Source organism: Haliotis rubra, unplaced genomic scaffold, assembly GCF_003918875.1.
Source record: "Haliotis rubra isolate DU_JTF1 unplaced genomic scaffold, ASM391887v1 Scf414, whole genome shotgun sequence".
NCBI lineage: Eukaryota > Metazoa > Mollusca > Gastropoda > Lepetellida > Haliotidae > Haliotis > Haliotis rubra.
In genome coordinates, this window is record NW_025767096.1 from 473,047 (window position 1) to 500,992 (window position 27,946).

General features: G+C 39.2%; 3 protein-coding genes across 4 annotated transcripts; 1 reads left to right on the plus strand and 2 right to left on the minus strand.

The window, feature by feature from the left end:
* Window positions 1–219: 219 nt before the first annotated feature.
* Window positions 220–7,371, minus strand: LOC124288296 (biogenesis of lysosome-related organelles complex 1 subunit 6-like). 2 transcript variants are annotated; one of them, XM_046724815.1, is made up of 7 exons: window positions 7,335–7,371; window positions 5,088–5,182; window positions 4,525–4,644; window positions 3,915–4,017; window positions 1,876–1,963; window positions 1,111–1,197; window positions 220–666 (listed from the first exon to the last, which is right to left on the minus strand). In XM_046724815.1, the coding sequence occupies exons 2-7, from the start codon at window positions 5,161–5,163 to the stop codon at window positions 541–543; spliced, it is 600 nt and encodes a 199-aa protein (XP_046580771.1). In that variant the 5' UTR covers window positions 5,164–5,182; window positions 7,335–7,371; the 3' UTR covers window positions 220–540. The 2 variants fall into 2 exon arrangements, with proteins under 2 accessions (XP_046580771.1, XP_046580770.1); XM_046724814.1 differs by lacking the exon at window positions 7,335–7,371 and adding an exon at window positions 6,664–6,740.
* Window positions 7,372–7,625: 254 nt separating this feature from the next.
* Window positions 7,626–14,588, plus strand: LOC124288293 (proteasome subunit beta type-4-like). Its single transcript, XM_046724811.1, is given in 8 exon segments — window positions 7,626–7,782; window positions 8,636–8,842; window positions 9,297–9,443; window positions 10,619–10,700; window positions 11,069–11,085; window positions 11,087–11,183; window positions 12,276–12,364; window positions 14,162–14,588. Coding segments are annotated over 8 exon segments (771 nt in total). The 5' UTR covers window positions 7,626–7,663; the 3' UTR covers window positions 14,175–14,588.
* A 2,231-nt stretch (window positions 14,589–16,819) lies between these two features.
* On the minus strand, window positions 16,820–26,388 carry LOC124288286 (transcription initiation factor IIA subunit 2-like). Its single transcript, XM_046724802.1, has 5 exons — window positions 26,161–26,388; window positions 24,622–24,726; window positions 23,017–23,149; window positions 20,402–20,458; window positions 16,820–18,118 (listed from the first exon to the last, which is right to left on the minus strand). Exons 1-4 carry the CDS (start codon window positions 26,230–26,232, stop codon window positions 20,439–20,441), a joined length of 330 nt encoding a protein of 109 aa, XP_046580758.1. The 5' UTR covers window positions 26,233–26,388; the 3' UTR covers window positions 16,820–18,118; window positions 20,402–20,438.
* Between the last annotated feature and the right edge of the window lie 1,558 nt (window positions 26,389–27,946).

A 27,946-nucleotide genomic window follows, 5' to 3' on the forward strand; every position in this document is an offset into this window, starting at 1 on the left:
GCAGTATCTACCCCTTGGGGTTTCTGATGACATGGTTACTATAATATCTTATATTTACGCAAGATGACAGCGACTGTTTACTCACTGTTGTGGGTAATGGCGTCCTCCATGTGTATTACTCGGAAGCCATCGTGCGGAAAATAGCATTTGGAATTGTTCAAGTACAAACGATTTCGAGGTAAAAGTTCAAACAGAATGTGCGCATGTTATCTTTCGCGATTTGGTAACCTGTGTTCTGATTGGTCAATTCAAAAGGTTAGCTGATGCGACCTTCTACTGGGGTTTGTTAGACTCAGTATAGCAGTGTAACGAATAATACTGAGCCTAAGTTTACTTAGACTGATCGAAGGTTATCACAATCCTATTCCATAACCCAATCATATTGCTACATCTATGGTAACTCCTATGCATCAGTATAGGATTGCCACCATCTGAGTCCTGACATTGACTTGTGGAATGGGTACGTGATAGATTCTCATGAAGCAGTATTAGTATTTGACAGGTGTTGGAAGCCGGCAAGAGGTGTCATGGACGCCTGCATCAGCTGTCTGTGCGTCCAGCAACCCGCGCTGCCAACATCCTCTCCTTCTCGTGCTCCTTCTCCCGCTGCTGAGCCTTCTGTAGCTCCTCCTTCTGACGCTGCTGCTGCAGCTTGACGGCCCGCTTCTGTAACACAATAACACAATGTAGATTCACTGCCTGTTTCTGTAACACAATAACACAATGGAACTCCACTGCCTACTTCTGTAACATAATAATACAATGTAGCATAACTGCCCGCTTTTGTAACACGATGTAGCATCACTGTCTCCTGTAACACAATAACACAATGTTGCTTCACTCCCCTGCTCTGTAACACAATGTAGCTTCACAGCCTGCTTGTGTAACACAATAACACAATGTAGCTTTACTGTCTGCTTTTATGACACAATGTACCTTCACCACCTTCTTCTGTAACACAATAACACAGTTTAGCTTTACCACCTACTTATGTATAACAATAACACAAAGTAGCTTTAACACAATAGCACAATGTTGCTCCTCCTGATAGTTCTTTGCAATGAAGCACATGCTAAAATCCACAAAGGATTTTACCAAAACAACTCATACCTTGAGCTTCCCTGACTTGTCATGGAGATTGGACATCTCTTTCTTGATGGTGATCAGTTTATTGTAATACTTCCTTGCCTTCAACATCTGAAACATCATCATCATCATTAAGATCATTATTATCATTTAGATCATTACCATCACTACCCATCATCATTATCACCATCCTCCTCCTCCTCACCATCATCATCATCACGATCATCATCATCAATGTTGTGTCAGCCAAATGTTATCACTATTACCACTAACAGTGGTACCCTCCACAACAATGTTACTTACATTTATTAGAAGTGAGTGAGTATATTTTTATGCTGCATTAGCAATACCCCAGCAACATCACAGCGGGGACACCAGAAATGGGCTTCACACATTGTACCCATGTGTGGAATCGAACCTGGACCTTCGGCGTGAGTGAGTGAGTGAGTATGGTTTTAGCCGCTTTTAGCAATATTCCAGCAACATCACAGCAGGGACACCAGAAATGGGCTTCACACATTGTACCCATGTGGGGAATCGAACCTGGACCTTCGGCGTGACAAGTGAATGCTTTAACCACCAAGCTACCGCACCGGCCCAAGTTTATTAGGACTTTATACAGAGGTAAATGTACACTGAAAAATGTACATGGACCAAAGACAATAGAAGAATAGGGATGATACCACGTGTTCGGGAAAACTTGAGTGCATCTTGTCACAAACACACCCAAGGAAGCATGTCTCCTAAACAACACACACACTGGTGTGGAACAACTGGGTTGGATCTTACTGTCTGGGTGAGTTCTTCCATAGACTGGCATTCCTGGAACTTGGAGTTCTCCTGTTCCACAGTGTCTATCAGGATCTTCTGGTTAGACCTGGAACCCAACGTCAGTACTGTACTATAACCAGGATATTTAGAGTTGAAAACATTATATACATTTTATAAATATTTAAGGAAAATTTGAAGTCAAGTTAAGAAGGGTGAATGTACTGGGAAAGTGCACTGACCAAGCTAACCGAACTCTTATTGATTTACTTTTCTTGGGGAATAACAATTTCTCTGAATTGACACAAATGAGGGTGAAAGGTTCAAACAGGTGTTTCTACACAATTGTGTGGATGGACATTTGGGATACAGATGGTCAGTTTGATCAGTTTGTCAATAAAGGGGCACGCATTGGATCTGAAATGATTTGATTAAGTATCTTCTGGCGCCTACCAGTCTGAAATATTAGTTAGATATGTCAATGTTTGGTTGATGGATGGCTTAAGGATAACTAGCAATGTCATTTTATAACTGGAAGAATTTGATGGTAACAAATGAAGTCTCGGAAAGGGACTAATGAAAGTAACTAATTATTAAGATTGGATATGAGTCATTTTTGTATGACGTAGGACATTATTTCGGGGGGAGGAGCCAAAATTGTCAGAGATACAGTTTTGTCAGAAGTCGAGGAAGAGAGCGCGATTCTGGAACCCACCGTTGACTTGAGAGGTTCTCTCTGTATATTGAGAGAATGGCTCAGATGAACTTGTAACATTAGGAGTTGTACAAGAATCCAACAAGTTCTTCCATGAAGTTTGTGAATCAGTGTTGTGTGTAGACCAGGAAAGCTAGGCAATATCTGAGGACCTTTGTGTGAGAATTCATTCCAAAATAAATGGACTTGAACAACATACCGGACTTATCTTTGACTATCCATCTTAGCTACATCATCCCCAGAACAAGAGTGGATAGACAGATTGCCTAGGGAGAAGGGTAGAACACCCCGACACCCTCAGATAACAGTACACCTTCACAGAGTACATTCACATACCACCTTCAAACATCACATTCACACAGAACCTTCATGTCATATGCACATACCACCCTTTAAGACCCATCTTAAGTACATAATCCTGTACATTAACATAGAGTTACGGCTGTCGTTACCCAAGGGATGTGTTGTGGATCGGGACTCGCCGGTCCATCCGCAAAGCAATTTTAGTGCTATGTATGTCGTAACTCCCATACATTAACATAGACTTACGACTGTCATTACCCAAGGGACACCTTGTGTATCAGGACCCACCATCCGAAGAGCGATCTTAGTGCTACATATGTCGTAACTCCCATACATTAACATAGACTTACGACTGTCATTACCCAAGGGACACCTTGTGTATCAGGACCCACCATCCAGAAAGCTATCTTAGTGCTACATATGTCGTAACTCCCATACATTAATGTAGACTTACGACTGTCGTTACCCAAGGGACACCTTGTGTATCAGGACCCACCATCCGAAGAGCGATCTTAGTGCTACATATGTCGTAACTCCCATACATTAACATTAACATAGACTTACGACTGTCGTTACCCAAGGGACAACTTGTGTATCAGGACCCATCATCCGAAGAGCGATCTTAGTGCAATGCGTGTCGCAACTCCCATACATTAACGTAGACTTACGACTGTCATATTGGTATAAACATGTTTTGTAGGCTGTCTGCATCCATACATTTTACCGTGAGCCTTCATAACATACTTCTTTACACTATGGCTTAATTTTATCATGAACCAGTAAGTCAATTTTGTGATATTTCATGGAATGTACTTGAATACGATGCTTTGCATCGAAAGACAGCTTTGACAAGGCAAGGTGGCCACATCCCATCTGTGTATAGGTTTGAACCCTGGCCTTTAAGTCCATAGGCTATTAAAAATTGGTCACCAATTAAATTTCAATGTGTCATATCTTGACTAAAAACAACAGAAACTGGGTATCAACACAAGCAACCCTCCCACCAAAACACTGGGTATGTTTTATTTACTGTTATACTTACAGCACTTCCTCAAGCGATGACTTCGATTTCTCCAAAGTAGGGAGAAAAGTCTGAAGAAATCCTGAGCTTAGTTTCTCAACAATTTCAGGGTCAACTGTTACTTCTGGAAACAAAAAATATCATTGCAGTGGCGGATACAGCTTTTTCAGAAAGGGGGAGAGCACACTTCATTTTCACGAGCCTTTCAATGGTCATTTAATAAACTTTTAGGACAAAAGGGGCTTGCACACCCCTGTACGAAATTATGTTCAGTAAGCTATTTTGTTAGTATGAGTAAAGGGCACGGTTTATGGATAACAACTTCTTTTTTATTATTTATACAACTTTTCAGAGCTAATTCTTGCTCCTTCATCAGGCTCTGAAACGTCATATAAAGAAAAAAAAAAGAAGTTGTTATCCATAAAACATGTCATGTCTTCCTGTTTGTCCAACTTCTGCAAGCCTTTTCAAGTACTTATTTTGTTATTAATCTAAAACATTTGTTGTAGACATAGGGCTTAGTATATATCATCCCCAAAGCAATCCTACATAGATCCTTTTGGAACTATTGAAGCAATATCATGATGTTGGAACAGCATCAATTAACTTCACAAACTATTTTGAGTCTCACCCAAGTCTTCCTCCAATCTCTTCTCTTGTTCTTCTTCAGCAGTCTCTACAACTTCTGCTGGTTCTTTTTCTAGCAGTTGGTCATCTGACTGCTTAGGAGTTATCTCCCTTTCTGTCTCTTCTGAAATCAAAACAGAGTGCGTGAGTGAGTTCAGTTTTACGCCGCACTCAGCAATATTCCAGCTATATGGCAGTGGTCTGTAAATAATTGTGTCTGGACCAGCAGCATTAGCATAGATCTACACAATTGGGGACCGATGACATGTGTCAACTAAGTCAGCAAGCCTGACCACCCGATCCCGTTAGTCGCCTTTTACGACAAGCATGGGTAACTGAAGATCTAATCTAACCTTGGTCTTCACGGATCAAACTTCCGAACAGGAGTGAGTGAGTGAGTGGATGCTGGTTTGATGAGTAAGGGAGGGAGGTGGGGGTGGGGCTGTTAGTGGGAGGGGGTTTAATGAGAGAGCGAGTGAATAAGTAAAAATAACAGTCATTGGCAGATATATGTGATATTAACAAGCATTTCAATATGTATGCAGATGAAAAGATTTCCACCATTACCCGCAGTTAACACTGTTTCCCCTTCATTCTCCGCTTCATTCTCCTGCTTTACTTCAGGGGTCTGATCCTCACTCATTCTGAGGAGAGTAGCTCAACTGGAACATAATATTTAGCCAGAGGTGATGTGAGGTGAAATTGGGTTTTACGTCGTGCTTGAGAATATTTCGCTCATATGACGATGTGCATGCATGCGTATGTGTATGTGCGGCTGCTTGTACTAGCCCAGACTGAAGCTGGTTTTATAGTGCTAGCCCACTGAGATACCATGCCGCAGTGAAGCATGAATACCCCACTCAGACACATTATACTGACTCCGAGCCAACCAGTCCTTGTTGTACCCATTAATGCCGAGAGCCAGGCAGGGACCAACAAGTACCATATTTTAACGTCTTTTGGTATGACACGGTCGAGGATCGAACCCGTGACCTTCAGCTCTCCGGGCGGACACTCTAACCACTACACCACGGAGGCAGTCATTTAGAGTCAGGAAGAGCATAACAATACATGTCTCTTATTATCTATTCATATGACTGAATCATAATCGGGGGTATTCACATTACATGAAACACCGAGAACAAGCGGGGCTGGTCTAAGTTAATGCTCATCACGCATCGCACATGCATTTGTTTTACTGTTCCAACTACTGCGCTTACCTCCTAGTAATACAAACCAATAATAGCATTTTGAAACTATGATCGTATGTTAAACAACTCTTTTCCTAAGTTGAATAAAATTCTAAGATTTAAATGTGCAATTGGCATGGTAAAATTATGAGGATTCGCAATCTTAATTTCACTTTATTTGAATTACTTTTTTGCTTAAAGTGAAATTCATCAGTACGTTTTCACTGCAAACAGACTATAGTAGAGTCACACTTTTTTGACACATACTACATAAAACATTTTGAGATTGAGGGAGTACTGCACTTTACCGGGCGCACTTTTTCAGATTAATTAGCGCTGCTGGGGTTCCCTAACCCTAACCCTTACCCCTAACCCTAAGGATCGTAAAGGGTGCCTAACTCTAAGGATCGTAAAGGGTGCCTAACCCCAAGGATCGTAAAGGGTGCCTAACCCTAAACCTTAATGATCGTAAAGGGTGCCATACCCTAACCCTAAGGATCGTAAAGGAAGCAGCGAGGGCTGCGCGCCCAGTAAAGTGCATTCTAGCCTGTTCAGTGATCTCTATTAAACAATATGTCAACAGTGTCTTCATTTATACTAAAGATTCTAAATGCCACTAAATGATATCATAATCTCTTTGGTTGTATAAAACTGCCTCATATATACATGTATTTCTAATACTTAGAGTAATCTTGCAAAATGTTCTTTGAACACAGAGTTAGTTCTGAGCCCACGTCAAGCGTCCAAGCCTGTGACATTTTGACACAGTATCTTTATTTCGGAAATGGCAATTATCAATCTATCATCGTATTACTGCCGTGTGCCTTATCTCTTGCTTATTTTAACATAACAGTTGCCAATTTAATACGTCCAAAGAGATCTTGTGTTCTTGAAAAAAATGGCACAATCCTTACTGACATTTAATCACGCACAGGTGACCAAAACTCTCTTACCGATGCCGATAAGTTAATAAATTGACAGAAACTGTGCCTGAAGTTTTCATTTCTCGTGACTTAGAGTTACGTGCCCCTGTTTAGTCACAATGCCATTGTCGATCAACTCATCACAAATGTACAAACTATTTGTGCGCCAAAAAGAAAAACGTACTTTTATTTCAAGCATTTGATAAAATAAGGGTACATTACAATTGTATTTATTTAATGAATCATTGTCTGTATTGTATGAGTTAATTTAACAGGTGTAACATTGAAAGTAATCTCTACTAATCTCTATTACTAATACCAGTGGTAGGGGTGTCTTCATTTATACTAAAGATTCTAAATGCCACTAAATGATATCATAATCTCTTTGGTTGTATAAAACTGCCTCATATATACATGTATTTCTAATACTTAGAGTAATCTTGCAAAATGTTCTTTGAACACAGAGTTAGTTCTGAGCCCACGTCAAGCGTCCAAGCCTGTGACATTTTGACACAGTATCTTTATTTCGGAAATGGCAATTATCAATCTATCATCGTATTACTGCCGTGTGCCTTATCTCTTGCTTATTTTAACATAACAGTTGCCAATTTAATACGTCCAAAGACATCTTGTGTTCTTGAAAAAAATGGCACAATCCTTACTGACATTTAATCACGCACAGGTGACCAAAACTCTCTTACCGATGCCGATAAGTTAATAAATTGACAGAAACTGTGCCTGAAGTTTTCATTTCTCGTGACTTAGAGTTACGTGCCCCTGTTTAGTCACAATGCCATTGTCGATCAACTCATCACAAATGTACAAACTATTTGTGCGCCAAAAAGAAAAACGTACTTTTATTTCAAGCATTTGATAAAATAAGGGTACATTACAATTGTATTTATTTAATGAATCATTGTCTGTATTGTATGAGTTAATTTAACAGGTGTAACATTGAAAGTAATCTCTACTAATCTCTATAACTAATACCAGTGGTAGGGGTATGTAATATATATCCCGAAGTTGAAACATGGCGACTCATTTCGGAACACCGTCTCCTTTGTGGGGAAATGGTCCCCAGCCCGGTGGTTTGTATCAATTCAATCAGAGCAATTCGTCATGCAGCAGTTTGGGAACACAGAGAACCATGTAAGATTCTAACAGTACCCTTTGAAATAGAAATTATACGTTTTTCTCAGATATGACCAAGTGGCACACGAACGCAAAGCTCTATTTTGATTTGTCATGCCGTACTGCAAAATGTATTTTTCATAACCGCAACGAACCGACATCAGTTTGGTCACAGTAACACTACAATCATTTTGATACCCGAGGTATGAAGTTTACTGTTTGTAATACTTTTTCGGTGATCACTACGTTATTTTGTGTGGAATTATTCACTGTCCATAATTCGATCATTTCGATGTCACATTTAATTAAAATTCCGAGATAAATCAAAATTTATTTATGTTTAATTTGGGAAAAGGGACTACAATGCATTCACACATAGTTGGTAATGCTCAAAAGGTTCTGGCACAGACAATGCAGACAGATGTGTGACACTATCACTACAATGTTTGTAATTTGAGAGAGTTGTTTGTCTATAATCATGAGTAATGATGATACTTTGTGTTGTCACAAAATATAAACAACTCAGTTTTGTATTGCTTTTTATATTATTACCATCAGTTCCATATACTGTTGCCTTCAGTGAATAAGACACAATTTGGACATGGAGAAAATGCCCGGTGATTAACAGTACTGGTATTTCCTGTATATTTATATTGTCCAGATGGTGAAGAGTTCCCCCACTTGAATTAAGATGAAATGCATTCTATTTATTAGGATAATTTCGAGGGGTTAGGGTTTAGGTTCAGGGTTAGGTTTAGGGGTTTTTTTATAAAAAGAACATAGGCCTATATTCTTAGGCATAGAATGATTAGAAGAAAATATGGCAGTTACAGGCGGAAATCTTTCCAATCTCTCTGTATTTTATTTTCAGGTATCCAATTGTAACTGGTACATCAGTTCTAGGCATCAAGTTCAATGGTGGCATAGCCATTGCAGCTGATATGCTTGGGTCATATGGCTCAATGGCACGTTTCCGCGACATCTCTCGTGTATTGAAGGTGAACGAGACAACAGTGTTGGGTGCTGGTGGAGACTATGCTGACTTCCAGTTTATACGATCCATCATCAACCAGAGAGTGTAAGGAGGACATTATTTTCTTTAAGCAGTTTTTGATGAATAATTTGGACAATATGAGAGAGGGCAAGATGTATTGTAATGGATATATTTAGTTTTCTCAGAGTTTTTAATGACAATGATTATATTTAGAAAACATTTTAGTCATAGAAGACATTGGGTTACTTCTGTTGTCAAAGACATCATTACCGTTGTCAGTATCAAGAAAACTGTGTGATTCTGATGATATAGTTTGATGAATTTGTGATTTTTAAGGTCCATAAACCAAGCCTCTAAGTTGAAAGACTTAAATAAGAAAAGATTGAGCATGCTGCATATCACTTTAAGATTTCAAACAACTGAGGATATGCATGGCAATCTGTGTAAAATGCGTAAGATTCCAGTTTGTAATTATGTGTCATCAATACTTGTGATATGGATTTAAGTAAATTGGATATTTGAATTGTGTTTGTTTCAGTATTGACGAGGAGTGTCTAAATGATGGCTTCAGCTACACACCCAGGAGTCTTTTCTCCTGGCTTACTCGGGTCCTCTACAACAGGAGAAGCAACTTCAACCCTCTCTGGAACGTCTTCGTTGTTGGGGGCATGGACAAGGATGAACCGTAGGTGTATTTCCCCTTGTGCTGGACTAGCTATCTTTGGACACATGGAACACCTTTTGTCTTGCTCCTGAGCACATTCTTGACTATCAGCTGTATTAAATCCTGAATTTTGGTAAATATATAATAACAGTCAGGATTTATTCACCATCACTGTCTGGTCCAGACTCAATGATTTACAGACTGCCACCAGAGCAGCATTAAACAATCAATCACCATAAATGACTGCACATTTCTTTTCAGTTCAGTTTGAATGATGTTGCTTGAAAACTAAATGCCCAGACATATTCAAAAATACCATTGGTGTTCTGACCAGTACTGACCATGAACTTTGACTGTGCTTTCTCAAACTGTAATTTCTTAAAGCGCAAGGATTTTCTGTCTGAATACAAAGGAAAACATCTTTCCCAGCTAACCATTTATTTTACACCCAGTCTTGGTAAAATGTTTCATTTTCAAGGATTTGCTTAGACAAGGCAGCTATTGAATGTAGATCTGTACTGAACTTGTATCCAGGAGATGTATTTGTATTGGTTGTTGATTTTAAGCTCTTGTGCAAGAACATTTCAGGTCATTGAGTAAGTGAGTGGGTGAGTATTGTTTTACTCCACTTTTAGCCATTTTCCAGCAGTATTACGGCAGGGTACACCAGAAATGGGCTTCACACATTGCACCCGTGTGGGGAATCAAACAAGTGAACACTTTAACTACTAGACTGAGGGGAGATGGGTAGACTAGTGGTTAAAGTATTCGCTCGTCATGCCGAAGACCGGATTTCGATTCCCAACACGGGTACAATATGTGAAGCCCATTCTGGTGTCCCTTGCCATAATATTGTGGAATATTGCTCATAGCGGCATAACACTAAACTCACTCACCACTCTCTAGACTGTCCAATCACCCACATTCACATTCAAGGTTATCAATTCTGAAGACCTGGGTTTGATTCCCACATGGTAGAATGTGTAAAGTTTGGTTCCGATTTCCTCTGTCAAGGTGTTGCTGTAATATTGCTAAAATCATCACATAACAAAACTCACTCGCTCCTGAAGTTTACTTGTCTCAGACCAACCACGCTTTTGTTCATTTTGACCTCAGAACACTCCATGTCTTCCTGAATTGAGTTGCCCGGAACCTAAGTTCCCTTGAATTAAAGCTTGTGATGTGTTTGGTTTCAGATTCCTGGGTTACGTGGACAAGATTGGTGTTGCCTACCAGTCAACTTCAATAGCTACTGGTTATGGAGCCTACATTGCACAGGTAATACATTTGAGAATGTTTTTGTTTCTTGTGCATTTAGCAAACGGTAACAGTAACAGATTGTAAAAATGGCCTAGAAATGGCCAGAAAATAGCCAAATCTCAAAGGTAAAAGTAAGGAGTTCCTATACAATGGTTTTTCAGTATCATTTCTAAAAGTTCAGTTGCCAAAATAGAGGTCACTGGAATTTGGAAACACCCCTTTGAAAAGCAGCCCCTTGTCCGATTTCCTGCAGTTTTGATTCCACATCAACCAATCAGAATCACAGAAAATAGGATAACACACACACTTTGTAATTGTTCATCTAAAAAAAATTTCACTCACTCATTTTAATCAGAAAATATCAATCATAGTGTTGATACTTCCAGCCAATCATGAGAGATGCTAGAGAAGAAGCCTGAGATGAGCCAGGAGGAGGCAGAGCAGCTGCTGGACAAATGTTTGCGTCTGTTGTACTACAGGGATGCCAGGTCTCTCAACAAGGTACATAGTACATACAGTGTAGTAGGATGCATGTCTGGGTTATGTAAAAGTTCCTAAACAAGGGACCCATGAAGATCCAGGTTAGAATTGATCTTCAGTAACCCATGCTTGTCGTAGAGGCGACTAACAGGATCAGGTGGTCAGGCTCACTGACTTGGTTGACACATGTCATCAGTTCTCAATTGCGCAGATCAATGTTCATGCTGTTGATCACTGGATTGTCTGGTCCAGACTCGGTTATTTACAGACCGCCACCATGTAGCTGGAATATTGCTGAGTGCGGTGTAAAATTAAACTCACTCACTCACAACTAAACAAGGGTGGTGGGCTAGCCTAGTGGTTGAAGCATTCACTCGTGATTCCAAAGACGTAGGTTCGATTCCCCACATGGGTACAATGTGTGAGGAAAAATTTCTGATATGCCACAGTATTTCTGGAATATTGTTAGCAGCATAAAACCATACTCACTCATTCACTCACTGAACAAGCATCTGTCAGATACCATTTATCTTACAAGTTGGATGATAAATGCAATTGACACCCATGTGAGCAGAATCTTTATATTTACACACCCTAGAATTGCATCGAATTGAGTGAGTGAGGGAGTTAAGTTTTACGCAGCGCTCAGCAATATTCCAGCCATATGGCGGCGGTCTGTGAATAATCGAGTCTGGACCAGACAATCCAGTGATCAACAGCATGAGCATCGATCTGCGCGATTGGGAACCAATGATGTGTCAACCAAGTCAGCGAGCCTGACCACCCGATCCTGTTAGTCACCATTTACGACAAGCATGGGTTACTGAAGATCAATATTTTAACCCTAACCTTCACGGATCAGCAATGAATTGAAATATATCTGGTCTATTATCATAAATACATAACACAAGGATCATTTGTAACTTCGTCCAGCATTCAGTTGTCATGCGAAATCAATGGTCCATTCCCCACATGGGTGGAATGTGTGAAGCCTAGTTCTTGTGTCCCAAGCCAAGAATTCATAACAGGATATAGCTCGTTTCACCAGCTACACCAGTGAATCGTAAAAGGACCTACAGAAATGGCTAATAATAATCATGTATTTTCTTTCAGTACCAAGTGGCCATAGTGACAAAGGATGGAGCATCTATTAAGGGGCCTATAGTATCACAGACCAACTGGGAGGTGGCTCACATGATCAAGTAAGTATTGAAACACATCCAACCCCAGCAGTGTTCTATATTAAAGCTGTCGCTGTAGAGTGCGTTATTCCTGGGACCCCTTAATCTTCAACTTTTAACATTGGGGTTATGACAAGGACACTGTTTTTTCATGGTTGTTTCTTATAGGGCTCTGAAGGGTAGCAAAAATCAGACTGGAGTACCCGGGAAATAAAACCCGACCCAGACTCTAGTACCTGAAAATTATATTATAAATTTTAGTGAGAGCTATGTGCCTGTCATCCTCGATAATCGCCAGGGTATACGTTACGATAACTCTCCACTATACCCTGGATGCATCCACGGCTTGGGGCGATGATTTTATTACCTCCCTTGGCTGGCTCCGCATTCTCACAGTAACCAATCAGCTAAGCCGCCGTTACAGCCGAGCTTGCCAGTGTCAACAAAGATAGCAGTTGCAGTCGCGAAAGTTTGTTCGCAGTGTGACTCAGATTTTTCGGGAAATAATAAAGACAAATTCACAGATGTGAAACTTTAAAAACTATATGAAAGAACTCCTTCTACTTCTTTCAGAGTACCTCTGCATCAATTGTGTTGCCAAGTTTAAACGGTTAGATAATTTGAGTAGCGAAAGTGAGTTGTGATTGGTTCGCTCAACTTCCCAGCGTAGGCACCTGATTGGATAAAAAGCCAGCCAAGGGAGGTAATAAAATCATCGCCCCAAGCCGTGGATGCATCCAGGGTATAGTGGAGAGTTATCGTAACGTATACCTTGGAGATTATCGAGGATGTGTCCCGTTGTTTTAAGTAGTTTTCTGTGGAATTTCACACAAGAATGCAGCACTTATAAGTTAGAACGTCGGTGTTAAATTGAAAACTTACGCAATATCTTTCTTTAAAACATGTGGTTATCAATTTGCCGAAGCACAAACCTAATATCAGTGACTTATTTGACTAGCATCAGCATCTGGGTGGTTCGAACTGATTGCTCAATTCTGTGGTTGTTGAATAATTTATTAATTAAAATTAAATGGACACATTTTAGCTTCCTTTCAACTGGTTTAAAAAATATTCCATTTTTGTGTTTTAATTTGGAAACACATTAAAATGACTATGTGATACTGTTACATTTGTGTGCATGACAGGCTCAAACAGCATAGTTTCCAAATTTTTGGAGGGGAAACAAATTTGCCTCTTGAACAGAGCCATGGCAGGGGTGGAAATAACTCATTGCCTGAGTCCAGTGTATTTTTCTGTTGGTGTCCAGTTGACTTTCCGATGTTAATAATGTTGTTTATTTTAAAAATCAACAAGAAAACGGCCAGTATAGTGGAAAAATGATCAGGGCAAGTGATTTTACATGTGCCATTGTACCGGAGTACACTAGCAATTTTAAAGTTATTTCCACCCCTGCATGGAGACAATCAGTTTGATGAGTGAGTGCATGAGTTTAGACTACACAATCCTGTGATCAATATTGTGGGTATCATTCCAGTGAGTGAGTATGGTTTTACGCCACTTTTAGCAATATTCCAGCAATATCACGGCGGGGACACCAGAAATGGGCTTCACACATTGTATCCATGTGGGGAATCGAACCCGTGTTTTCGGTGTGATGAGCTAACACTTTAACCACTAATAATAATAACGCTTTAACCATTAAGCCACCTCATGTTTGATGAATGCAGGAATCAGTTTGGGGATAACTTGGCTTGAAAAACCAGTAGTTGTTTAACATATTAAGTCTTAAAACTAAACAGAGAAATACAATTGCAATATTGTGTAATATGAAATAATTTTTGTCCATGTTTGTTTCAGGGGCTATGAATGAGCTTCACAAGTCCCAGGGTTAATATCTCATTGAAGAAAGAGAGACTTGTTTAACGTCACCATTTCACATTTCATCCAGAACCTGTGCAAGCAATGACAGGTTCTCCACGATCAAGGCTGATACTGATGACTGGACACTGTTCATCCCGACATATGTTATAACATTGTCATTGTAAACATAAATATTTGTATCTCACAATTTCCTTGTCTATGTTGTTGACATCTGTGTTAAAATAAATAAAAGCTGTAAAAATAAATTCATTAAAGTTTAGTAACAATATTTGGGGAGTATCAGGGTGGTGAAAATGGGAGGTCGAAGTGGATGTAGCCTGTCACGGCCTGTAGATCGGATCCCAGTTGCTAAGGTGTACTGTACGTCTCTCTTTTGTCATGCTAATAAATTATCATTTGTTTAGTTATGGTTTTTTGTGTTATTCTTCCAGCCTCCAATCTTACCCAGGAAGATCCGGGTTAGAATTGGTCTTCTGCAACCCATGCTTGTCGTAAAAGGCAACTAACAGGATCGAGTGGTCAGACTCGCTGATTTGGTTGACACATCCCAATGCTCATGTTGCTGACCACTCAGGGATAGAAATACTTTTTGTTCTAAGTGTGCCTTAGGGCACCAGACAAATATTTTAGGTGTGCCTTTCAGAAATCAAGTATGCCCACATGTTTTTAGAATAAATGACAATGATGATGATCATTTGAAATTTATTGTTAAATAAAGAAATGGGTTTATGGGCATTTTAATATGTATGGTATTATTCAATTAGGAAAAAAATAATTGTTTTGGGGATTAAATGACTAAATGTGAGTTATGTCTCTTAGAAAATTAGGCATGTCAAAAGGGCACCAAGAACATTTTTTAGCCGTGCCATTTCTGTATTTACCGTGCCATGGCACACTAATATATGGGGTATTTCGAACCCTGCCACTAGATTGTGTGGTCAAGACTCGATTGTTTACAGACCCCCGCCATATAGCTGGAATACTCCTGAGTGCGTTCTAAACAACAACCAACCAATCCCAATGTTTGTTTTTTTACTGATCCATATGACAGGAGTCTGTAAATAATCGAACTGTCTTGTGATTGATATCATGTGGATCATACGCAGCTTGGATATGATTGCATGCAACCAACCTCTGCATCTGACCTCCCAATCTTGTAAGTCACCCTTGCAACAAGTATATTCGCCTCTTAAGAGCCACTAATAATAATAAAATAATTAGGCTGAAATATATACGGAAAATTTGGGCCATATTCCTGTTAGCAAATTGTCCAGTCCTTAATATGTTCTAAGAGTTACGGGGGCGGTTGGGTAAAGCTAGTGCTTAAAGCATTTCCTGTTCACGCTGAAGACCCGAGTTGATTCCCCACATGGGTATAATGTGTGAAGGCCATTTCTGGTGTTCCCCGCCATGATATTGCTGGAATATTGCTAAAAGTGGTGTAAAACTAAACTCACTCACTCTAAGAGTTAAGATCGCTTTATGGATCCCGACTACTGTCGTAAGTCTATGTTAAAGTATGTGAGTTACGATCACCTTAACACTACGATCGCTTTGTGAAACTGGGCTCTGGACTGTATTCCCAAGCTGCGTACATCAAGTGAATCCAAAATGTCTCATATTGCGTTTGCTGGAATATTGGTCAAAACGCAGTCCCATAAGATGCTGATCGTGATGACCATCTCACCCACTCAACCCAAGCAGGAGATGGAACCGGAACAATTCTAGCCTTACAACCACTGGGGTGATCCATCAACTTTGGAGATCCAGGTTAGAACTGGTCCTCCCCAACATGCTTTCCATAGGAGGGTACAACCAGGATCAGGTGATCAGGATGCTGACTTGGTTGATGCATGTCACTGTATTCCAGTGTTGGTAATGTTAATCACTGGATTGTCAGGTCCTGGCCGCTATCTTAGTGCTGGAATATTGCGTGAAACATCAAAAAGAGAAACTTTTATCCATTCTTCAGAACTGAACCTCGCACTTGCAGTGAAAACACATTTCACACTGGTCAGGTGAGTTTCACTCTCAGTAGGTCACCTTGACCCGTGAATGTCCAGGTTAGAATATTGATCTTCAGTAACCCATGCTTGTCGTAAGAGGCGACTAATGTGATTGGGTGGTCAGGTTCGCTGACTTGGTTGACACATGTCATCGGTTCCTGGTTGCGCAGATCGATGCTCATGCTGTTGATCACTGGATTGTCTGGTCCAGACTCAATTATTTACAGACCACTGCAATAGAGCTGGAATATTGCTGAGTGACGCATAAAAGTAAACTCACTCACTCACTCAGTAGGTCTTTAGTTGAAGGGGTGCGGTGGGGTAGCCTACTGGCTAAAGTGTTCGTTCAATCATCACACTGAAAGCTCGGGTTTGATTCCCTACATGGGTACAATGTGTGAAGCCCATTTCTAGTGTCCCCTGCCGTGATATTGCTGGAATATTGCTAAAAGCGGCGCAAAACCATACTCAAGTTGGTCAGTCCTTAGTTGAAGGAGGGCCATATGTCATTCACGGTTGACATGTTCACATAAAACATACCCGTGGGTACAATCCTGGCACAACAAAGGGAAGCAACTGTGACACCTCAGATCAATGGGCCACCATCATTTTTACATATAAAACACTGTTTACACCAAAACACATTTATTCTCTGAATGAAAAATGATCGTAGAAACATTATCATTTAATAATGAAATGTACACACACAATTATCTTACATACTGTATTTATATAAATACGTCAGACAAGCTTATTATTTAGCACTTGTCAACGGTTCTACCTGTACACACATTGACTATACTGTCCAGGCATAAGGTGTCATCTCAAACATTCACAGGATTAGATTGCTTCATCTTCATCACCATGGTTACCGATAACCAGCTTTATACCAGCAGCAGAATATATTGGACCCTTTGAGCATGCCAGTGACATCATTGCACATTCTTTTTTCATAAAAGGGAAGTAACTTCCACAAAATATAAAATGCAAAGCCAATAGCGTTTCCTGGAATAAAATGTTTATAGAAGACAATGCTAGATAACGAATGAACAACTGCCAGATCACCTTTCACCATGTTCAGCTCTGTTCAGAATTGGAAACGAGCGTCTTGTCAAATGTTTACTTTTAAATCCATGTCATAATATCAAATTCCTTTTTTTGAAAACCGTGCATTTGGTGATAAATATCATAGATATTTTATTTTTATAAATAATCAAAATTGCTGCAATGCTGCACTACAGGATGTTCTCACAAGAAGCTTCAATGAATTCCCTTCAGTCTAACAGACATCTCCAAATTTACAGGATGGACCTTCCTTCACCTTTCTCAAAAATGTCATGTTATGACAATCATGCATGACATCATGACATCTCATATTCCTGATGCATGTGTGCAAACAGCCCCGAGACCTACGAGTCTGTAAATAATGCATACTTTGACAATTTTCACATAATGCAAAACTTTCCTTCACATTCATAGGCCTAAAAGCGGTCATGTGTCTTTTAACAGAAAGGCATATTGACTCCCAGTCGTGTCTCATAAGTTCGATTATTGACCCGAGTTACTAAAAATAGAATGGGAATTGGATGTGAATTCGAGCAAACCTATGCCAATCCGATGTCTCCATTTTTAGGAACCTACCAACATAATTAGAATATTCATAAGAAAAAATGATGTCATAAGATAAAAAAAAAGACATTTACCCAAACATGACACGGAGACAGTTGAAACAAAACAGCAATCTCTAAACATATCCCTTCGGCATGACAATGTACAAATGATACACGGTTGTCAGGCAAGATGCATACGGACAACATGTAGCCCAGGCACCAAATGAAAAAATTCCTCCTGTCACAAACAAGATGGCCGACAAGACGTCCATGTTTTCTCAGTATGGATGGATTGTAGCTGCTTTTCCCCACAAACACTGAAAATCACAGAAAATGGTCATATTATTTTCTTGACACTGATTTATTTTGGTCTTAAAGTGAAGAAAACCTCCACTTCTAGAATTACCACAATATATTTTTCTTGGACAATAGTAATCACGAAAAATGAAAACATGAACATACAGAGGTTAAGGTTGGACAAGGGCCTTTTTGGTTACACTAGAAGTATCAATTAAATGGTACAGATAATTTTGAACTAATAACATGAAACTTACAAGATACCCGTGTTCGAAAAAGCCTTCCATCCGAACACCGGGACCAGTTAACTTTGTGTCCAGCATGAAAACATTAAACGGCACAAAACTCTGGACTTTACTCTTAGTGGCACTATGCTGTGTTTATTTGTGAACTTTAAGTAGGTCCAATAGGTCAAAGGTCATCAGTTCGTGGATTTAAATAAAGCTCATGAAACATACCTTTTCTTCTGTTTCATTTAAAAATATTTAAAGAATACTTTAAAAGAACGTTGATTTGACCAGTATTTCAGCAGGGCTGGAAGATCTTAAGAGTTATCAGCCCTGTGGTCTGGTACAATTTTTCTTCTTCATTTTTTTTGGATGTGGGGAGTTCACCACAACTCTATGGGACCAAAATCTAGTAAGCACCCAGACCAATTTGTACATAAGTTTTATAGGTGCCCAGTTTAGTACTAAAGCCCAAAGTTTACACAATTTTATTCTGCATATTAGTACCTATTACACAATAGAAAGATCTCGCAGTTTATCTAAATAGCTTTATGGATATTTCAACAAAGTCTGATTTCTGCTTGATCGCACAACAAATTTAAGGGCTCGGTTTAGTGCTTTGTTGCTTGCACTTGTGCAACCTGATATTACAAAGTGCAACCTAGTTATTAGTCTAACTTGCACTAGGGTGCAAGTCAAATTTTGAGTGGGTAAACTTCTGAATAAAACATCTAAATAATTCAATAGCATATTTCTGATATTACATATTGCAATAAAAACAGTGCAACTGGAATTTGACTGGTGCAACTAGGTTTTTATCTTAGGTTGCACCTGGTGCAAGTGGGTTAACATCTCTTAAATCGAACCCTGAATTTAACTTACAGATATTTTTCAAAGGACTTGTCCCAACCACTTGGTGAGCCAAGAGTTGTAATCATACCTTTTTTTAATGTGCAAAATCTAAAATATGTTCTTCATAGACAAGTCTTCTGAGGTCGAGAGTAATACCTGTCATACTAATCACAAAACATATTAATATATTCATACTACATATTTAGTACTTCCAAGACGCCAAAGATTGTGTAACAATATTCAGCAATATTTTAGCTATATGACCAGAGCGTTTGTAGAAGTGCTGGTTTTGTTAAGCTGAGCCCGAGAGATACAATGCTACAGTTTAATGTGGGCACCCACATTACATTGTTGTCCAACACCTCACTCATCAATATTCCAGCTATATGCTGGTGGTCTGTAAATAATGAAGTCTGGACCAGATAATCCAGTGATCATCATCAGGCGCATCGATCCACACAACTGGGATACGATGACATGTGTCAACCAAGTAAGCAGCCTGACCACCCGATCCCGTTAGTCATCTCTTACGACAAGCATGGGTTACTGAAGAACACCTCAAACACAGATGTTCACCAGAGACCAACTGTAGTGTTATCCAGTGTCGATTAGTGTTGGGAATTGGTTAAAATCTTATAATTGATGATTGCTTCATTACAACCGATCAATCATCGAAAATAATTGGTTAGCATCATTTATGATTTTTTTCCTGGTTATTTTTGTTAATGCACAAAAACATAAAGAAAAAACATGTAGTTCTTAGGGGTTTTTGGGGGGCAAATTTTACATCTTGAAAGGATGACTAATATGTTAGGAACATAACTTTCTTGAGGCCTTTAAGATAAATTCAATCATGACTTGGAACGAGCTTGTAGTGCTCATGAAATGTAACTGATAAAACCAACCTTGTGATAATATTGTTAATGCAATATGTGTTCCAGAATTGTTTGTGTTCGATTATGAGAAAACATGATCGATTGCTTGGTCGTTTAGTCACTGCGACCAATCTTCGATCATTTCCATTAATCGGACCACCACTAGTGTCGATCAGCATAATTAGCATACAAGGACATGTATCAACCAAGCCAGCAAGTTTGACAACAAGATCCTGTTAGTCGTCTCTTGACAAGCATGGGTTGCTGAGGAACACTTCTAACCCAGATCTTCGCAGTTCATCTTATCAGTAAAAGACAATGAAATCTTCCAGGAGAGAGAACTACTCACCCATGAGAATTTTTTCCACATCGTGATTTCTTCAGTATTAATGTGGCTGATCCTGTCCTGAAACACAGAAAACATTCAATCAAATTCTACATCTTCAGTTCATTTAGCGCTGACTGAACCATGTTGAGCTGAAAGGGGACTTCACATGTTTGAGATTACTGCACTTATTAACTGACTGACTGACTGAGTTTTGTTTTACCCCGCTTTTAGCAATATTCCAGCAACATCACGGCGGGGGACACCAGAAATGAGCTTCACACATTGTACCCATGTGGGGATTCGAACCTGGGTCTTCGGCGTGACGAGCCAACGCTTTAACCACTAGGCTACCCCACCGCCCCGCACTTATTAACAATGTATGACCAAGTTTATGTCTGCTCTTTGGGTCAATGGATAACAAGGCGGTAATCAGATCATGATTGCTGAGAATAGTGTGAAATTGGTGCTATCCCAGTGTAAGCATGAACTATCACGGTGTAAGCATGAACTATCACGGTGTAAGCATGAACTATCACGGTGTAAGCATGAACTATCACGGTGTAAGCATGAACTATCACGGTGTAAGCATGAACTATCACGGTGTAAGCATGAACTATCACGGTGTAAGCATGAACTATCACGAACTAGTAAGCATGAACTATCCCGTGTAAGCATGAACTATCACGGTGTAAGCATGAACTATCACGGTGTAAGCATGAACTATCACGGTGTAAGCATGAACTATCACGGTGTAAGCATGAACTATCACGGTGTAAGCATGAACTATCACGGTGTAAGCATGAACTATCACGGTGTAAGCATGAACTATCACGGTGTAAGCATGAACTATCACGGTGTAAGCATGAACTATCACGGTGTAAGCATGAACTATCACGGTGTAAGCATGAACTATCACGTGTAAGCATGAACTATCCCGTGTAAGCATGAACTATCACGGTGTAAGCATGAACTATCACGGTGTAAGCATGAACTATCACGGTGTAATGAACTATGTAAGCATAACTATCACGTAAGCATGAACTATCACGGTGTAAGCATGAACTATCACGGTGTAAGCATGAACTATCACGGTGTAAGCATGAACTATCACGGTGTAAGCATGAACTATCACGGTGTAAGCATGAACTATCACGGTGTAAGCATGAACTATCACGGTGTAAGCATGAACTATCACGGTGTAAGCATGAACTATCACGGTGTAAGCAAGCATGAACTATCACGGTGTAAGCATGAACTATCACGGTGTAAGCATGAACTATCACGGTGTAAGCATGAACTATCACGGTGTAAGCATGAACTATCACGGTGTAAGCATGAACAGGGTAAACGGAAGTTTCCATTCTACACGTTTTTGTTACCGTAAACAGCAATTAATGAATGAAATTGGGACTAAATTTAATCCAATGAAATTAAATCTAGGAACATCATTTTATTTCCAACATCATGTTTTCGGAGGGCAATGTTTACTCGCTCTATCACAAGGTGTGTTGCCTGATGCAAACATTGTAAATACTCAGCTGATGACATGTCTTTCGACAAAGTTGTATTTTTAAAGTTAGTACCATGTTCCACCGTTTGTGTGATTCATCAAGAAAACATTGACTGTTTCTTAAATCCCATGGTGCGAGGATATGAACAAATAACATGTTTCCTTACAATCCACACTGAATTTTGCTATAGTCTGTTTGCAGTGAAAACGTACCGATGAATTTCACTTTAAACAAAAATGTAAATTAAATAAAGTGAAATTAAGATTGCGAATACTCATGATTTTACCTTGCCAGTCGAACATTTAAATCTCAAAATTAAATTCAAATTAGGTTAAAAGTTGTTCATAGATTCAAATCGCTATTACTGGTTTGTATTACAAGGGGGTAAGCGCAATCGTTGGAACAGTGAAACAAATGAAACGTGCGGTACGTGAAGAGCGTTAACTTATAACAACCCTTGTGGTTTTCGGTGTTTCATTTGATGTGCATACCCCCTTGTAATACAAACCAATAATAGCCATGTGAAACTATGATCGTTTGTTAAACAACTTTTATCTTAAGTCGAATAAAATTCTGAGATTTAAATGTTCAATTGGCAAGGTGAAATTATTCGGATTCGCGGTCTTAATTTCACTTTATTTGTTTTACTTTTGGGTTTAAAGTGACATTCATCGGTACATTTCACTGCAACAGACTATAGTTTAAACCTCAGCACAACAGCGGATTTGTTGATGTGCTATTGCAGAACACAAAAGCTGTGGGTCCGGGTGGGTTTCAGTCGGCTTCAGGCCTAAGGACAGACTTTAATTTTGTATGCTGCTTAAGGTCATGCTAATTTCAACAGTTGTGCAGGCAGCCTGAAACCATGTGTCAGTATTTGTAAACTCTATGAACTTCTTTATCATTCATATAATAAAATATTGTACGTCTAAACTTCTAAAAATGCCACTCAAACAAGATTAACAAGTGGTTTAATGGAAACCATGGTATTGCAAAGGGCCGCATTACAAGGAATGACTTTAACATATATTACATTTGACCACTTTCAAAATGGCATGGTGTATTCAAATCAGCAACAGACCTGTATATGGGTCTAATATGATGTTAAACAAGTCTAATGGCTACCTTTCCCGTCACAGGCTACAATCTTCACTTTATCCACTTTGGCAATATCCTGCACTGGACCTTCGCGGAACTTGACGTTGTTCAGTACAAACGTCCACACATTGTCACAGAAGCGGTAAGTGTTCAGGGAACCCTGGAAGCAGCACAAAAACATCATCATCATCATCATCATCATCATCATCATCATCATCATCATCAACACTAGTGCTGTAATAATAAACATAATTATGATGAGTGAGGGAGTGATTTCTTACCACTTTTTTCACTTGATTTTGGCGAATGAAAAAGAAAATAGTTAACAGGCTGACACAAGGACACTGTGTTCGAAATACGTAATATGTCGGAAAGCGCACATTAAATCTCCAAACTCATCATCATCATCATCGACACAAGGGCTGTAATAATAAACATAATTATGGAGAGCGAGTGAGAGATTTCATGCCACTTTTTTTTCACTCAAACTTGATTTGCAAAATGAAAAAGAAAATAAAGCCATTATGGTACTTTTTCACATGCGAGTGAATGAGTGAGTGAGTATGGTTTTACTCACTTTAGCAATATTCCAGCAATATCACATCCAGCAATGGACACCAGAAATGGGCTTGACACATTGTACCCATGTAGGGAATCAAACCTGGGTTTCGGCACAAAGTACAAACACTCAACTACTATGTTGCCAAACACCAAGGTTCAATTCCCCACATGGATACAATGTGTGAAACCCATATCTGGTGTTCCCCTACCACAATATGGCTGGAATATTGCTAAAAGTGGCATAAAAGTAAACTCACTCATACCAGAACATAACTGTTATGTAACCATGGTAACTTACAACATACAATTTGGATAAATTTCATTTGCATCCCACTGGACTCGCAATGCATTTTTTTCCATTTTCAGTCTGTATCCATAAAGGATAATATGAAGGAGATAACATTGTGGGTGATGAGTGAGTGAGTGAGTGAGTTTAGTTTTACGCCGCACTCAGCAATATCCCAGCTATATGGCTGCGGTCAATCAAGTCTGGACCAGACAATCCAGTGATCAACAGCATGAGCATGGATCTGCACAATTGGGAACCGATGACATGTGTCAACCAAGTCAGCGAAACTGACCATCCGATCCTGTTAGTCGCCTCTTACGACAAACATAGTCGCCTTTTATGGCAAGCACATGGGTTGCTGAAGACCTATTCTACCCTGGATCTTCACGGGTCTTGTGGGTGATGAAAACCCTGTAGTAACTATGAGCTTTGTTGCTCATTCAGTACATATCTCAAAAGCAATGACACAATATGAAACACATAAATACACAATAAACATCATTGTTAATGCTGCAGTCAGCACTACGCCAGTCTTTAAAATGAATCAAGTAAAGACCACACAATCCAGTGATCAATATTGTGGGTATCATTCCAGTGAGTGAGAGAGTATGATTTTACGCCAGTATTAGCAATATTCCAGCAATATCACGGCTGGTACACCAGAAATGGGCTTCACTCATTGTACCCATGTGGGGAGGCGAACCCGGGTCTTTGGCGTGACGAGATAACACTGTAACCACTCGGCTACCCCACCATAGCCTAGTATCATAGGGACTACTTACTGAGAAAGATATCTTTGACTTGACTCTGTTAGCAAGAGCATTGTTGATGGCTTTGTCAAACTGTAGCAAGACCTTGAGAGCTAGGCCTGGCGATATCTGACCACACTGCAAGAATATCATCATCATCATCATCATCATCATCAATGTTGCTTTGAGCAGTATTCCAGTTGTATCAGCCAAATGTTGGAAGAAATCTCAAAATGATAATCATCAGAATGTCACAAAAATAGGAACTTGCTTACATACTTGCAGACATGACACTTATATGTTAAAATCATGAGCAAATTTGGTACATTCAAAGATCATCATTCAAAGATTTCTATTACACACTACATACACCAAGCCTATCACAGTGAAAGACAGGTTTTTAAGGGAGACTCAAAGGGTGAAAATCTTGGGCTGAAGGGGTCATTGTCAGCACAGGTAAAACAGATGTGTATCCGCAGTTACGTTTCAGGATACAGAAACTGGGGATGTCATGATACACAAGTTTCATGATTCAATATGTATCACGATACCCATGTGTTCGATACATATCACGATACCTATTTTTGCAGCATTTTGGCGTAAATTTAGTTACATTTTGAACATTAATATTTCATATTTTATAATTGTCCGTGAAAAGAACAACATTCTTTATTCTCAGAGATTAAAAGTTCCAATTTCCCATCTTTGTGCATGAAAAATAATCATTTATAACTCTCAAAACATCAAAAAATATGATACAATTGCAAAATGTAAATGATACATAAACATATTTAAACCCATACTTTCAAAACTAAATATCAATACAGTTTTGAATGTATCGATAATTGTATCGTCTTAGAAAAAGTACCGATGCAGCGATGTATCGTGGCATCCCTAACAGAAACGTACCCTAACCAAACTCAGAACACACAAACGTACCCTTTGCATTGTGCCATTTTCTTGATCAGAACTGTCACACTGTTGTGTTAGATGCACTTGATTGCTTCATATAAGAAATGAGCATACACAGTTACACTCACAATCAGTTCACGGGAACAACTACACATACAGCTTCAGTTTTGAGATGCAGAATATGGACTCGTCCGTCAATTACCGTACGCTTCTGTATTTTGAACTTGTTTCGGATACATTTCTGTTTCATAATGCATTATGTTAGTAAAGTGGTGGCATCATCGGGACCATTCATTGGGTAAGAGTTCCTCCCATTCCCCCATCCCAAATAATATCTATAAATTAATATATACTAAAATTATTAACAAAACTTAACACAACAATTACTAGAGAACTCACAAAAATGACTAAAAGTCCAAAATATAAGTTAGGGTTAGCGTTAGGTTTAGGGTTTGGGGAAAAGGAACTCTATCCCCTAGATCAATCACTGCTTGCTTGCCTAACTGTTATTTAACACTATTTCCACTAGCTAAAGTGGTGAGGCCTAATATAGATGAAACACGATTAATATCCATGTTTAAATCAATCGTAAATTACTGGTCACAATTTTAAAAATGGTTCAGTCGTGTAAACGAATCAGACCATCTTGAACAATTTTACCTGAATCAACTCGTCAAGACTCTCCTGGAGCGTGTGCCCAAGTGTTGTATTTCTGTACAGCTGGTAACTCATATTTATACCATGCACAATCAATTATTGTGTGAATCAAGTGTCTAAAACCCCGGCAAAGCAACAATGGACAAGTGCTTGCTCTGAAAACGGCGTCGGAGAAACCACCAAACCTTGGTTCTTGTAACCGGAAATGCAGGTGTGCGAAAGCTCGTTGCCAGCGCGTGCTACTTACGCTGCACGCCTTTTGATACAGCGAAGGAACGAAATCAATGTTTGGAGCTTCCATAAAAGTATTCCCCGTACAAATATCTCAGCAGTTTCTGAATGACATGGGCATCTGTTGTAAAACTACGTTTATTTCGCTTGATAACCTAGGTATTTGATTCTTGTAATGAAAATAAAATGAAAGACGTTTTGTGTACATATACATATCGACATATGAAGACATTATGTACAAAGAATCGATTACGTTGAATGTTGCGAGGAGTGTTTAGTCAGTAATCACAGTATTTTTAACATAATCAATACAAAACATCACTTGAATACAATGCAAGCTCTCAAGTTGAACCTAAAATGTGAAAAATCTATACGCAAATCGTCAGTTTTCTAATGGGAAACGTTGGGACATCTGCTTCTGCTTTCGATTCTTTGCTGCAATTTGTTCATTGCAACTATTCACCTCAGCTATGTGGTCAGATCATATAATATACACTTATTAGGGCGATAACAGTACAGCATAGTTTTAATTTACATTATTTTTTACTTTTTTTAATTACCTCGGCGTTCATCTTAAACGATAAACAATAGACTGAACTTAAGTTCACGTGAGGATTATTTGGTTGTTTTACGCTAAACATGGCTGAATAACAATATACTTAACACCTAAAGGATATTTAATCGTAGGTTCAGAATAACGTAGATCATAACAAAATCGCATGATCACTAGTGCAAAGTTAATTTGCACAAGAGTACTGCCCGCGTCATCAATATGGACAACATTGTTGACGATTCAAAGTACGTAATGTCGAAATGACGTCACACTAGAAATGACGTCATAGCTGAATATTGTCATTCCGCATTATTGTGGTGTTCCTAAACGGGGATGATCATATTTCTTTACAGCATCTCAAAGGGATAAACCAATAACTAATACATAGAGGATATTATATTCGTGCCCATGTCATACTATGTTTACGACACGAGTGCCTAAATTTTGGTATTTCCCGAGCGAGAGCGAGGGATATACCGATATTTAGGCACGAGTGTCGTAAACATAGTATGGCATGGGCACGAATATAATATTCTGTTTATTACCGAAGTCGTCAAATTGAGGAGAATAAACCGAAATCTACTTTCAAACATAGGCTGGCTACCCGCCATCGCCGCATGTAGAACGAAACGTCACAGAAATAAACGTGACGTCATAGCATTGTTCATGACGTCACATCACCATGACAAAGTGATATTTTGCCCTAGGGCATCGTATGAAAATATGAACCCCGATATGTTCGCCCTCGTAGGTAATAAATACAGTTCTCTACCCCTATGCATAGTGTAATAAATAGAGGAAATTTTTGCCCTGAACTATTATCTAACGTTAAAACACTCGGACGCCTTGATATTTTGGCGGAGCATCTTAGAAAAACGTTTGCGGACAATCGGACTCTCTGATACAACACACACAAATAAGGGTTCCTTTTTACCACAAACAAACAATCAAAAAGTAAACATCCGTACCAGAATACACGATAATATGAATAATATCTAGAGACAG